At 42.3% G+C, this 13,243-nt stretch overlaps 1 protein-coding gene across 2 annotated transcripts in view; it reads left to right on the top strand.

The window, feature by feature from the left end:
- The window catches only part of SH2D4B (SH2 domain containing 4B), an 87,832-nt gene that overhangs the window by 15,997 nt on the left and 58,592 nt on the right, over positions 1–13,243 (top strand). For both annotated transcript variants that reach the window (XM_077746471.1, XM_077746472.1), the window contains exon 2: positions 12,464–12,627. In XM_077746471.1, coding sequence (XP_077602597.1) covers positions 12,464–12,627 — 164 coding nt within the window. The remainder of the gene's footprint in view (positions 1–12,463; positions 12,628–13,243) is intronic.

A 13,243-nucleotide genomic window follows, 5' to 3' on the forward strand; every position in this document is an offset into this window, starting at 1 on the left:
TTTTGTACTTTTTATGTAAATACCCAGTAGTGGAGTTGCTGGATCACAGGGTAGTTCTTTGTCTTTAAAGTTTTAAAATTCTTACGTTAAATTTCTTTTTTAAAGTTTATTCATTCATTCTGAGAGAGAGAGAGCAAGCATGAGTTGGGGAGGGGCAGAGAGAGAAAATCCCAAGCAAGCTCTGCGGGCTAAGTGTGGAGCCCAATGCAGGGCGTGATCCCATAAACCATGAGATCATGACTTGAGCCTAAGTCTGACGCTTAACTGATTGAGTCACCCAGGTACCAGCCCCTCCCTTTTAAAAAATGTTTATTTGAGAGAGAGAGAGAGAGAGAGAGAGCGCATGTGCGCGCATGCACGAACAGGAAAAGGCCAGAGAGAGAGAGAGGATCTGAAGTGGGCTCTGTGCTGACAGCAGAGAGCCTGATGTGGGGCTCAAACTCATGAACCATGAGGTCATGACATGTGCCTAAGTCCAATGCTTAACTGATTGAGCCACCCAGGCACCCCTGAATCATAGGGTTAGTACTATTTTTCTTTTTCTCTTTGTTTTTTTTTAAAGCTTATTTATTTATTTGTGAGAGAGAGGGAAAAAGAGAGAAATTGTGAGTAGGGGCGAGACAGAGAGAGAGAGAGAAAGAGAGAGAATCCCAAGCAGGATCCACACTGTCAGCGTGGAGTCTGACGTGGGGCTCAAACACACGAATCATGAGATCACGACCTGAGCTGAAGTAGGAGGGTTAACCAGCTGAGCCACCCAGGTGCCCCTGGGTAGTTCTATTTTTAATTTTTTGAGGAACCTCCCTACTGTTTTTCACAGTGGCTGCGCCAGATCGTACTCCTACTGACAGGACAGGGGAGTCCCTCTTTCTTCATGTCTTCTCCAACACTTGCTGTTTCTTGTGTTTGGATCTATAATGCCTTTATTAAATGTTGACATTAGTGCCTTCTTTGTTTTTATGTAAATACTTCATATACAATAGAGACCTATGTTAATGCCTTTCTAAAATTTTACTCCCCGTATTTCCCTGTCTCTCTCCCAATATGCAACTGTTATTAAATTCAATGTATATCTTGCTTATATCTTTTCCATACTGTAATGTATACTTTATAGGCACTATGTTGCTTAATCATTAAATGAATGACACTATTCTATATGCAACCTGAATTTAATTTGATTTTGTGGTTCTGCATTTTTAAAAGGCACATATCTGTATTGTTCAAATATATTTTTCTTGCTATCGAGGATCACATCATAAAAACATATCATGATTTATGCGTCTGTTTTCCTTTATTGGGTAGTTATGTTATTCCCAAGTTTTCATATTTTGAACAGTGTTAAATTTGAACAATATTTTCTGGTTCAGTTTTCTCTGGGCACATGTGAAAGAGATGCTGTAAGTTAAGTATCTGAAGTGCTATTCCTCAGTATTAATGTACAGCATTTTCAACTTAATGAAACATTACCAAAGATCTTTGAAGCGACTGTATCAGTACCTTCTACCATCAGCAATTTGTAACAATTATTCTTGCTCCATAACCTTCCCAACACTTGCCTCATCAGACTTTTTACAAGATTCTTTCCAATCATGTAGGAGTGAACTGATAGTTCATTCTTGTTTTTATACGCTGGTGTCTAATTAGTGATAAAGTTAAGTATCTTTGTTAGTTTACTGTTTGTGTTTCCTCTTCCATGAAATGTCTGTTCATATCAGTAATGTGACAGGAATGTGTTAAGCTGCAAGCAATAGAAAATCCAATCACGAGGGACTTCTGTAAGTGGGGTTTATTTCCCACCTAACCAAAAAATCTAGGCAGAACTGAACTGGGCTATTTGCTCTGTGATGTTATGAATGTTGCAGGCACTTCTTTCTTGATTGTCAGATGGTGGCTTAGTCATTTAGGTCTTCAGATGGTTATTATGCTTTTTAATGCCACATCTGTGTTCCAGTCATGAAGAATAGGGGGAAGAAAGACTGGGTGTTGGGGTGCCTGGGTGGCTCAGATAGTTATCTGTCTAACTCTTGGTTTCAGGTCATGATCTCACAGCTTCATGAGTTCGAGCCCCGTGTCAGGCTCTACGCTAACAGTGCAGAGCCTGCTTGGGATTCTCTCTCTCTCTCTCTCTCTCTCTCTCTCTCCCTCTCTCTCCTTCTCTGCCCCTCCCCTGCTCATGCTGTCTCTCTCAAAATAAATAAATAAACTTAAGGAAAAAAAAAGAGAAAGACTGGGTATTATTTGTATCAGGAGAGCAAACACTTTACACAGCTCTTTCACTCCCTTTTACTTATAATTGGCTGGAACTTTGTCACATGGCCACCCTTCCCAGGAAGGGAGATAGAAAATGAAAATTTTATGCAAACATTTTGCTGTTTTGATTGAATTCTGCATACTAAACTCATGGAAGCAGTGGAGGGGGTAACTGGTAGGCAACTGGTGGCATTTGGGACAATTATCTGTTGCCCTTTCTTCTGTGGGGTTGTTTATCATTTTCTTATTTGTTTATAAGTGTTCTTTGTATATTGGAGATCTTTTTTTTTTCTCTAGTCAAGATTCTGTGAAACAAGCCCTGATGTTTTAGCAGTGATTCTTGAAGTGTGATCTGTGGGTTCCTGGAGGTCGGAGACTCTGCGTGTCAACAAGGTTAAAACAACTTTCACAATAATGCTAAGCTGCTATCTGACCTTTTTGCCACATTTGCACTTGTACTAATGATGCAAAATTAAGAGTGGATAAATCAGATAGTGTCAGTAGTGTATCAGTAGTCATTGTATTTTTCCACCACCGTGTAGTTACAATCAAGTTAATGATAGTTTCACTCCTCGATGAGACAGTAAACCTTATTTATTATATTGTATGATAAAATGAGAAGTATGCATAAAGCATTTCTGCTGCATATAAAGTATGATGGATGGCTTGAGGGAAAGCACTGAGGAATTTCTTGAGTCATGTGCTGTACCTCTTGATTCATAGAATACCATTTTTACTTGAAGGAAGACTGAGAAACAAAGTACATCCTTTTTAAGACTTGGGTATTTCAGGGGCGCCTGGGTGGCTCAATTGGTTAAGCATCCGACTCTTGATTTTGGCTGAGGTTACGATCTAAGGGTTGTGAGATCGAGCCCGGCATTGGGCTCTATGCTGAGGGTGGAAGCTGCCTAAGATTCTCTCTCTCCCTCCTTTCCCTGTGTGCTCGCTCTCTCTTTCTCCTTCTAAAAAAAGACTTGGGTATTTGAAAATGAATAAAGTAGATCTTTCAATTCAAGAAAAACAACTGATACAATCAATGCCAACAATAAAATCCCAGCTTTCAAGCAAAAGCTTGAATTTTGGGAAAACTGTCACCAAGAGTCTATTAAATTCCCAGTACATAAAGACTTTTCTCATGCAATTCATAGTGATATTAGCAATCAATTTTCTGATACTTTAATATAAAATGTGTCCATATTTGGAATATCTGGTTGACTCAGTACCAATATTTTTCAAAAGACCAACGAATAACATTGCAAGATCAGGTACTAGTGAAAGATCCATTCGAAGCACAAAATAAACCAATTGATTTCTATTTTATTTTACTTTTTAAAATTTTAAGCTTTTTATTTTGAAATCACTTTAGACTTAGGGAAGAGTTGCAAAGTGATGCAGAGAATTCCCATATAGCCTTCACCCAGCTTCCCCAAATGGAAACCTTTTATTACACCATGGCATATTGATCAAAACTAAGAAATTAGCATGATCAATGAGTTCCAATATAACAATGTACAATAAATTCATTGCTATTTTTTAATGTTTCACATCACAACAAACCTTTAAGAAACTACAATTTGTTTGAGTTTCCTTGTAGTATCAAACATTATCTATAAATATCTAAAAAACTCAATTTTCTATTTTCTACTCTTTTCTAACTATATATCTGTGTGAAGTCAAAAGTTTTTTATATACTTCAACTAAAATTACATATTGCAACGGAATGAATGTAGAAGCAGATATGAGAATCCAGCTGTTTTCTATTAAGGTGAATGTCAAATAGATTTCTAAGCATGTAAAACAAGGCCACTCTTCCAATTGGATATTTTTGTTCTAGAATATATTGCCACTTTTCATAAAAATGCTATCTATGTTAGAATGTAATGGATTTGCCATTATTTTAAATAAACATTAATTTTTTCCAGTTTTAGTTTTGAAAATGGTAAATGTTAATAAGTATAACTCAAATAAACAAAAGCGTTTGAGATACTCATTATTTTTAAAGAACGTAAAGGCATCCTGAGCGCAAATTATTTGAGAATGGCTTTCCTAAAGGATTCATTGTATGTAATGAGTTAACTTTTCTACAGTGCACCAAGCTGGTACTATCTGTATACCATCTTTGGGAGAACTGAGACAAATCATCATTCAAATGACATTTTATAGGGCTTCTTTTTCTCAGAAGGCTCCAGTAGGGGAAGGTTGTTCTAGAAATTAATAAGTTAATACATGTAAAATATGTTGAACCGTGATTAGCCGATAAGCCCTCTGTAGAAGTTAGCTGTTATTATTGTTTTCTTTTTCTTTCTTTAAAAAAATTTTTTTAAATGTTTTATTTATTTCTGAGAGACAGAGAGAGACAGCGTGAGCAGGGAAAGGTCACAGAGAGAGGGAGATACAGAATCCGAAGCAGGCTCCAGGCTCCGAGCTTTCAGCACAGAGCCCGACCTGGGGCTTGAACCCACGAACCGTGAGATCATGACCTGAACCGAAGTCGGATGCTTAACTGACTGAGCCCCCCAGGCGCCCCTGTTATTATTGCTTTAATTAATTGTTGCAATCATTTGACAGTTATGTGTACTCACATATCTTCTCTCAGTTGGTGGCTTGGTTTTTAATTGTCTTTATGGTGTATGTTTCTGTGTAGAAATTTTAAGCTTTAATCTGTATTCAAATACATCAACATTGTCTCCTATTGTTTATTCTTTTTATGTCTTGTAGATGAAATTCTTCCCTTCCCCGAAGTTATAATGATGTGCTTTTATCTTTCCGTCTGGAAGTTTCCAAGTATTTATATCCTTCTTACAAACTCATGAAACCACTCTTCTCAAGATAAGCATGACCTCCCTGTTGCCAAATTCAGTAGTCAATTCTCTGTCTTTGTCCTATTGACTGCAGTTGATGCCTCCTTAATTCCAGAAATTCTTTCTTCCCTTGTCTTTTGGGATGTCACTCTTTTAGGGTTGTTCCCTGCCTCACAGGCTTTGTCTCTGTCCCCTTTGGGGGTCCTCCTCCTGTCTAACTATTGAAGTGTCCTGGGCCGCTGTCCTATACTCTCTCTGTTGTCATCCAGTTCTGTGGCTTTAGATATCTATACACTGATGACTGCAAAAATTTGTATCTTCTTTCTAGCCTTTCTTCTCTCACCCCTACGTTATTTAGCTGCCTATTGGACACCGAATAAGCACATCAAACGTAATTTGGCCCAAACGGAATCATCGATTTCTCCAAGTTGTTTCTTCATGTTACCAGTTTCAATCCCCCGACCATTCATTCTATCACTTGAGCTTGAAACGTTGGAGTTTTCTTGTTCTTTCTTTCACAATATGTATCCAGAATTTAAGCAAATACTGCTATTTCCCTCAGAATATATACTAAATCTTTGCCAGTTTATGACTCCTCCATCCTTAGTCCAAGAAATGATTGTCTCTCACGGGGACTGTTCCCAAATGCTAATGGACCTACGGTTTTCTTGCTGCTCATCTGTTTTCCCCACAACAGGCAGGGTGCATTCTGATGGCTTCCATCTCACTCAGGGATAAAATCCAGAGTCCTTACCCGTGCCATCAACGTCCACCATGGCTGGGCCTGCTGCTGCATCTCCACCTTCTTGCCCACTCTCCTTGTCCACTCTACTGCAGCCACAATGGCCTCCTCGCTCTTTCTTGAACTTACCAAGCACTTGGCTTCAATAATGATCCTTTCAGTCCCCTGCTTTGCCTGGAGAACCTTTGTTCCCCTTTTCCCTGTGGGAGTTACCTTCCTGTTGACCACAATTTACTAGGGGACCCACCTGGAGTTCAAGACTTCCACCCGGTTCACTGTTTCCATGTTCCTGTTTGGAATAGATTCCGTGGAGGTGTTTCTTGTATTCCTATGCACCTTTTCCCTATTATTTTGTATCTATTATTGTTATGTGTTTAGAGAAGAGAGGCACATCTTCATAGGGACATCAAAAAGAAAGCCTTTAAACTTATAACTTTTCTTTTGTATGCCAATAGTTTGGGGCCACATTTTCCTTTTACGTAATGTATAATTTCAATTTTGATTTTTTTCTAAGATTTCATGGATTACCTAGGAGATAGTTTCTTAATTATGAATTTATTAATGGCTTTTATTTTTATTTTTTTAGAGAGAGTGTGAGCAGGGAGAGGGGGAAAGGGAGAGAGAAAATCTGAAGCGGGTTTCATACCCAACGTGGAGCCTGAGGCAGGGCTCAGTCCCATGAGCCCGGGGTTCATAACTTGAGGCCAAATCAAGAGTTGGATGCTCAACAGACTGAGCCACCCAGGTGCCCCAAATTTATTAATGACTTTTAAAAATGGCTATTTTTTCCATCGATTTCTAATTTTTGTATTATTATTAGAGATTATGGCTTATAAAGTTTTTCTTGTATTTGAAAGTTCAAAAGGAAAAAAGGTATAATGTCAAAAGTTAAGGAATAAAGTTCTATTGTTATTAACTAAAATTTTGTTGATATATTATTCAAATCCTCTATGTTACTTTTAAATAATTTTTAAAATTTTAAATATTTAAATAATCTTTAAAAGCTATTGGATCCACCAACTTCTGAAAGAAATGCAGTAAAACTCCCATCCATATATACATTTTCAAATTCTTCTTGCATTGTTAGGGGTTTTGGGGGGTGCACCTGAGTGGCTCAGTTGGTTGAGCGTACAACTCTTGGTTTTGGCTCAGGTCATGATCTCATGGCTTGTGAGTTTGAGCCCCACATCAGGCTCTGCAATGATGGTGGAGAGCCTGCTAGGGATTCTCTGTCTCCCTCTCTCTCTGCCCCTCCCCTGCTTGCTCTCTATCTCTGTCTCTCAAAATAAACAAATAAATAATTTTGTTTTTAGTTTAAAAAGTTAGGAATTTTTGTTTGCCACAGATGTCTGCTGTATTGCATATTCTGTCATGTTTTAGGACTGTTATATCTACTTTGTGGAGCGCATCTTTTATTGCCACACAGTATTCTTTGTCTCATTAAATATATTTGTTCTTGAATTTGCTTTGTTTGACATTGCCACTCTTGCTTTCTTTTTGCTCACCTTTTCACGGTCTATTGCTGCCTAGTTCTTTATTTTTAACCATTTTCTTATAAAAAATGTATGTTTTATTTAAACAATACACAGATTTATTCTTTTATTCTTTTTGTTTTATTTTTATTAAAAACATTTTTAAATGTTTTTATTTATGTGTGTGTGTGAGAGAGAGAGAGACAGCGTGAGCAGGGGAGGGTCAGAGAGAGAGGGAGACACAGAATCCCAAGCAGGCTCCAGGCTCTGAGCTGTCAGCACAGAGCCTGACGCGGGGCTCAAATCCACAAACTGTGAGATCATGACCTGAGCCAAAGTCGGACACTTAACTGACTGACCCATCCAGGTGCCCCTCTTTTATTCTTTTTATATTATTATTACTTTAAAAATGTTTATTTATTTTTGAGAGAAAGGGAGGGACAGAGTGCGAGTGAGGGAGGGGCAGAGAGAGAGGGAGACACAGAATCCCAAGCAGGCTCCAGGCTCTGAGCTGTCAGCACAGAGCCCAATGCGGGGCTCGAACCCACGAACCAAGAGATCGCGACCTGAGCTAAAGTCAGACACCTAACTGACTGAGCCACCCAGGTGCCCCGTTATTATTTTTTAAAGTAGACTTCATGTCCAGCGTGGAGCCCAACATGGGTCTTGAACTCATGACCCTGAGATCCAGACCTGAGCTGAGATCAGGAGTCAGATGCTTAACCGACGAAGCCATCCAGGCACCCCTAGATTTTTTTTTTTATTATCACATCTGAAAGCCTCCGATTTTTAACAGGGGAATTAGTTCTGTTCATGTTTTCGTGTTAACGAATATACTCAGGGTTTAGGGCTTCAGTGTTATTTTGTGTTTGTTACATATATCAGTTAGGGATGTGCTTGACCTTACCTAATGGAGTACCTGGCCAATAGTTGGTTAATTAAATAACTATTTCATATTTATATGATCATGTTTGATTTGATAATTATAGGACTGTATTCTCTGAAGTTCATTACTTGCCTCCAGTGCCACGGCTGGAGGTGTAACGCATGGGTTAGTATTGGTGGAGCTGCTCAGCAGAACCATCAAGGCCCCATCTCCTCTCTTTCTGCTTGCTCGCCCTTAGCTTGTGGCTTTCTACCTCCTAGAGGCAGAAGTCTTCCAGCAATCCCCGGCTTCACGTCTTCATTCCACGGAGGAGGAAGGAGGAAGCTAAGGAGCAAAGGGTGAAGGGGTTTCTCCTAAGGAATCTTCTTTTTTTTGTTCAGAGGGGGAAAGCCCTTCACTCAGACTTCCATTTACATCCACGTTGTCCAGAAACAGGGACATTTGGTCTCTCCTAGATCGATCAATCATCACTGTTACTTGTCCTTTGAGGCCAGCGTAGGAACTCGCCTCTCCCAAAGCTGCGAGATGTCTGTAACACCCTGAGCAGATCGGGGTTTTCTGATGCCAGAGGAAGGTGGGGTGGGGTGGGTGGTGCTTGGCAACTGATGGTGTGTGTGCTGTAACAGCTGCACAGTTTTTGTCGTTTTCTCCTGTCCCTTTACATATTTTTACTTTTATTTTTACTATATTTTAATGCTTATTTATTTTTGAGACAGAGAGAGACAGAGCATGAGTGGGCAAGGGGCAGAGAGAGAGGGAGACACAGAATCATAAAGAGGCCCCAGGTTCTGAGCTGTCAGCACAGAGCCCTATGCGGGGCTCGAACCCACAAACTGAGATCACGACCTGAGCTGAAGTTGGACACTTGACCGACTGAACCACCCAGGTGCTCCTGCACATTTTTACAAGATTGGTAGGCCTCTTGTCATTTATTTCCCCCCCACTATTAATTGAGAAGGTTTATAATTTTAATAGCAGTTGCCTCCCTGTTCCTACCAGTCATAATTAAGCTTGTGTTTCTCAATTATAATATTTCTTCCAACGTGCAGAAAAATGACAGTGCCCTCCTGTATTAGGGAATTAATGCTGCCTTTGGCTATAGATAAACCCTGAAGTTTCAGCAGTTTAAGTGAGGAAGGTTTATTTCTTTTCTTTTTTAAAAAATTTTTAAATGTTTTATTTATTTCTGAGAGAGAGACAGCATGAGCAGGGGAGGGTCAGCGAGGGAGGGAGACACAGAATCTGAAACAGGCTCCAGGCTCTGAGCTGTCAGCACAGAGCCTGGCGTGCGGCTCGAACCCACGAACCGTGAGATCATGACCTGAGCCGAAGTCCAATGCTTAACCGACTGAGCCACCCAGGAGCCCCAGGAAGGTTTATTTCTTGATGTGGATGGGGTAACTCTTTCCTGTCATTGGCTTTCAAACGTGGATTCATGGATCAGGCTGCTTTTCACTTGCGATGCCACCATCTTGGATGAAATGGGTGGATGAGAGCCAACAAGGAAAAGCCATACCAGTTGCAAAAGGCACAGCCTGAAAGTGTACATATCATATCCCCTGACATCCATAGACTAGAATTCCTTCACATGGCCATGCCCCATGGAGCTGAAGGGGAGCTGAGAAAAGCAGTCATCCGGTGGGCTCAGGGAAGGGATATGGGGTCGTTGTCTTAGATTGTCATTCTGGTCCCTCACACATTGTGTTCTCCTCTTCCATGTAAATACACTCACCATCTCCTTCAGGGCGACACCGTCAAGTCTCAGGCAGTCACTGCATCCAGCCCAAAGTCCATAGTCTGCACGGATTCTGCATTCATCTCTGTAACGTCTGCATGTGGTTGAAAAGACATGTCATCTAAACAACGCCCGCCTTCACCACACAGTACACAGCAGTAGAGCAGGGTCAGAATGCCCACTATGGAAATGAGGAGAATGTGAGCCTCACTCAGTCACTAGGTGATAGCATTCCTGAAGTCCTACTGGTCAGGCGCGGTGAAGTCCTCCTGTCCTGGCGGTGAGGGGACAGTCTTGAATAAGGGTAGGACAGTGCCCTAGAGGAGGCTCCTCCTTGTTCACTGTCCTCCTTGGCCTCATCTGAAGTGAGTGTTGAGGACCACGCCCTCCTTGGACCAGGTTACCCTTTGAAATCTGCCTCCCATTCATTCATGGAGGTTGGGTACCCAAAGGTTGCTGAAGTCTTGAACAATCAAAGGCTTTTTTTTTTTTTTTAGTTCAGACACAAAAACTTAGTAGGCTTCTGATCTGTTTGCTTCCATGTCCCAGTAACAACATCTAAATTTCTTTTCTAGACATATTTTGCAAGCTGACTGTAATTCTCTGTCTCTTTATCCCCATACCTGTCCTTCTAACCAAAGGGCATCTATCTTAGGCTCTTCAAAAAGTAAGTGGGGGGGATTGCACTCTTCATGCACTTGTGTTAGCCTGGCTCCTCTGAGGAGTTCGAGACAGGGATGGGGCTACACACACAAGGGTTTTATTCGGGAAACGCCTGTGGAGGGAAAGGGGCAGAGTGCTGGAGGAGTGTGGGAGAGCCATCACCCTGGAGCACAAGTCTGACCTTGAGTGAAGGAGACAGGGAAGGCAGTGTTCTAGGCAGTCGTGCAGCCCAAGGGAAGCTTGTCAAGGCGTCATGGAATTTGCTGATCCGAAGAGTCTGGAGTCCCCTAGGAATGGGCCCGCCATGCTCAGTCAAAGGCTTGGGCCACCTCTGGGAAGCATGGCCATGGGGAAACACAAGAGCACAGGGACTGAACTGTTGGCTCAATTATGCTGTCTGTAGTTGGATGTCTGTGGAACACCTTCTCACGGCCACCTGTGCCTTAGGTCACTTTATTTACCTAAGAAGCTTTATTAGGCTCTGTCACGCAAAACTGAAAAAAAAAAAAAACAACAACATCCCTTGGGGTGCCTGGGTGACTCAGTTGGTTAAGCATCCGACTTCAGCTCAGGTCACGATCCTGTGGTTCATGAGTTTGAGCCCCGCATTGGGCTCTGTGCTGACAGCTTAGAGCCTGGAGCCCGTTTCAAATTCTGTATCTTCCTCTCTCTGCCCCTCCCCCGCTCGCATTCTGTCTGTCTGTCTCTCTCACACACACAAATAAATAAACATTAAAAAACAAAACAAAACAAAACAATAAGTTATTAAAAAAACTCATCTCTTATCATTTGGACCCTAGAAAGAGGTGGTTTTTCCAATCCTACGAAGTCCCGAATTTCTATATTCTCTCTATTCTCTTTCATTTTGATTTGCTAAGCACTCCATGCTTTCTTTAACCTGTTTCTTTCTCTTAACACCTTGCTGAACACAACTGCTAGCAACCAACCCCTGCTACCAATGTTCTGTCTTCCAATTTCTTCCCTTAGAGTGGCAAGGTCAGAAGGCACCAGGGTCTGCCTTCCAGTTACAGCGTCTGACAATTTGATCAAATGTTTTTCTTTTTTAATTCAGTGGTTTTTTTTAAAAAAAAAAAGTTTTATTTATTTCTGAGAGAGAGAGAGAGAGAAAGAGCATGAACAGGGAAGGGTCAGAGAGAGAGGGAGACACAGAATCTGAAACAGGCTCCAGGATCTGAGCTGTCAGCACGGAGCCCAGTGCGGGGCTCGAACCCACAAACTGTGAGATCATGACCTGAGCAGAAGTCGGACGCCTAACCGACTGAGCCACCCAGGCGTCCCTGATCAGATGTTTTTGCTCTTGCATAATGTGGATCTCTAGCCCTCCATTCAGCCTGCAGCTGAGAGCCACCAGCCCGGTAAGGCAACGACATTACATATTTTACATTTCTGTGTCAGCACTACCCGGCTTTGGGGATAGACGTGGATGTTAGTCCTGGGAATCAATGGAATCTGTTGCAACAGGCAAACGGAGAAATCTCAGTGGCTTAATACAACACAGGTTTCTTTCTTCCTCATGTTACAGGCTGATGTGGGTCAGGGGCCCAGCCTCTTCATCTTGCAACCCTATCTCCAATCCCTTGTTTCCAGCCAGTGGACAGGAGGGGAGGGAGAAAGCACTGGTGCTCTGTGTGCTGAGGATCTCAGAGGGGCTCAGCCTCCGACACCAATTCCAGCCTCGGGTGCCTCCTTCAGCGGCCGGACTTGGCGGCTGGATGCTCCCTAGAAGGAGTGGGAGGGAGAAATGGAGGTGGAATTGCTCGTGGGGTGGAATGCCTTTGTCCGTGACACTGCTCTGTAGCGAGGTGTGAAGGTTGCGCACCGTCAGCCAACCTAGCTCATCCCTGAACTCACACCTGTCTCTTCTTCCTTCCTTGTTTCTCCTTCTGCTGTGAGGCAGCGAGTGACAAGCACATCCAGTGGCTCCTGGGGGCAGATGGCGAAGTCTGGGTCTGGATCATGGGAGAAGGCCCTGGCGACAAGCCCTATGAGGAGATCTCTGAGGAGCTGATTGCAGAGAGGGCGCGGCTGCAAGCGCAGAGGGAGGCCGAGGAGCTCTGGTGAGAGGTGCAGAGGGGCACCGGGTCGGGGCTGAGCACAGAGCCTACGGTGGATCCAAGCTGCAGGACGCTAGGTTGTGGGAGGGAGGGAGGGTGCGCCCGGCAGCTGGCTGGCCGTTTGGAGGTCAGCTAAGATCGGGTGACCAAAGCCTCAGTCTTCCATCAGGTAGATCTCGTGGGTTCAAATCCTGGCTCCTCGTAAGCTGATCCAGGATCTCAGTTTTCACATCTGTGGTGTGGACATAACAACACCCTTTCCATCTGGACATAGACTGGATTCACTGCGATAGTACAGACGACATGCTTTTCCTTTATTCCTCACGGAGCTGTCCCTGGGACAGTAGAGGAGTTTGGATTCACCTTGGTGGCTCCTCATTCCTCTTCACCTCACCTGCATTTCCCACACGAGGTGCATAGTTGAGCCCTCGGTGAGATTTGGAGTCAGATGTCTTTCATAAGCAACTCTTGACTTTTTTTTCCTCCAAATTTGGAAATCCATATGAAGTTGAGTCTAACAACCCCCTACCATCAGCTTTGAATAACAGTATTTTATTTTATTTTTTAAAGTTTTTATTTGTTTGTTTATTTATTTATTTATTTTTGAGAGAGAGAGAGC

This window comes from Crocuta crocuta, unplaced genomic scaffold (assembly GCF_008692635.1).
Source record: "Crocuta crocuta isolate KB4526 unplaced genomic scaffold, BGI_CrCroc_1.0 scaffold28, whole genome shotgun sequence".
NCBI classification, from domain to species: domain Eukaryota; kingdom Metazoa; phylum Chordata; class Mammalia; order Carnivora; family Hyaenidae; genus Crocuta; species Crocuta crocuta.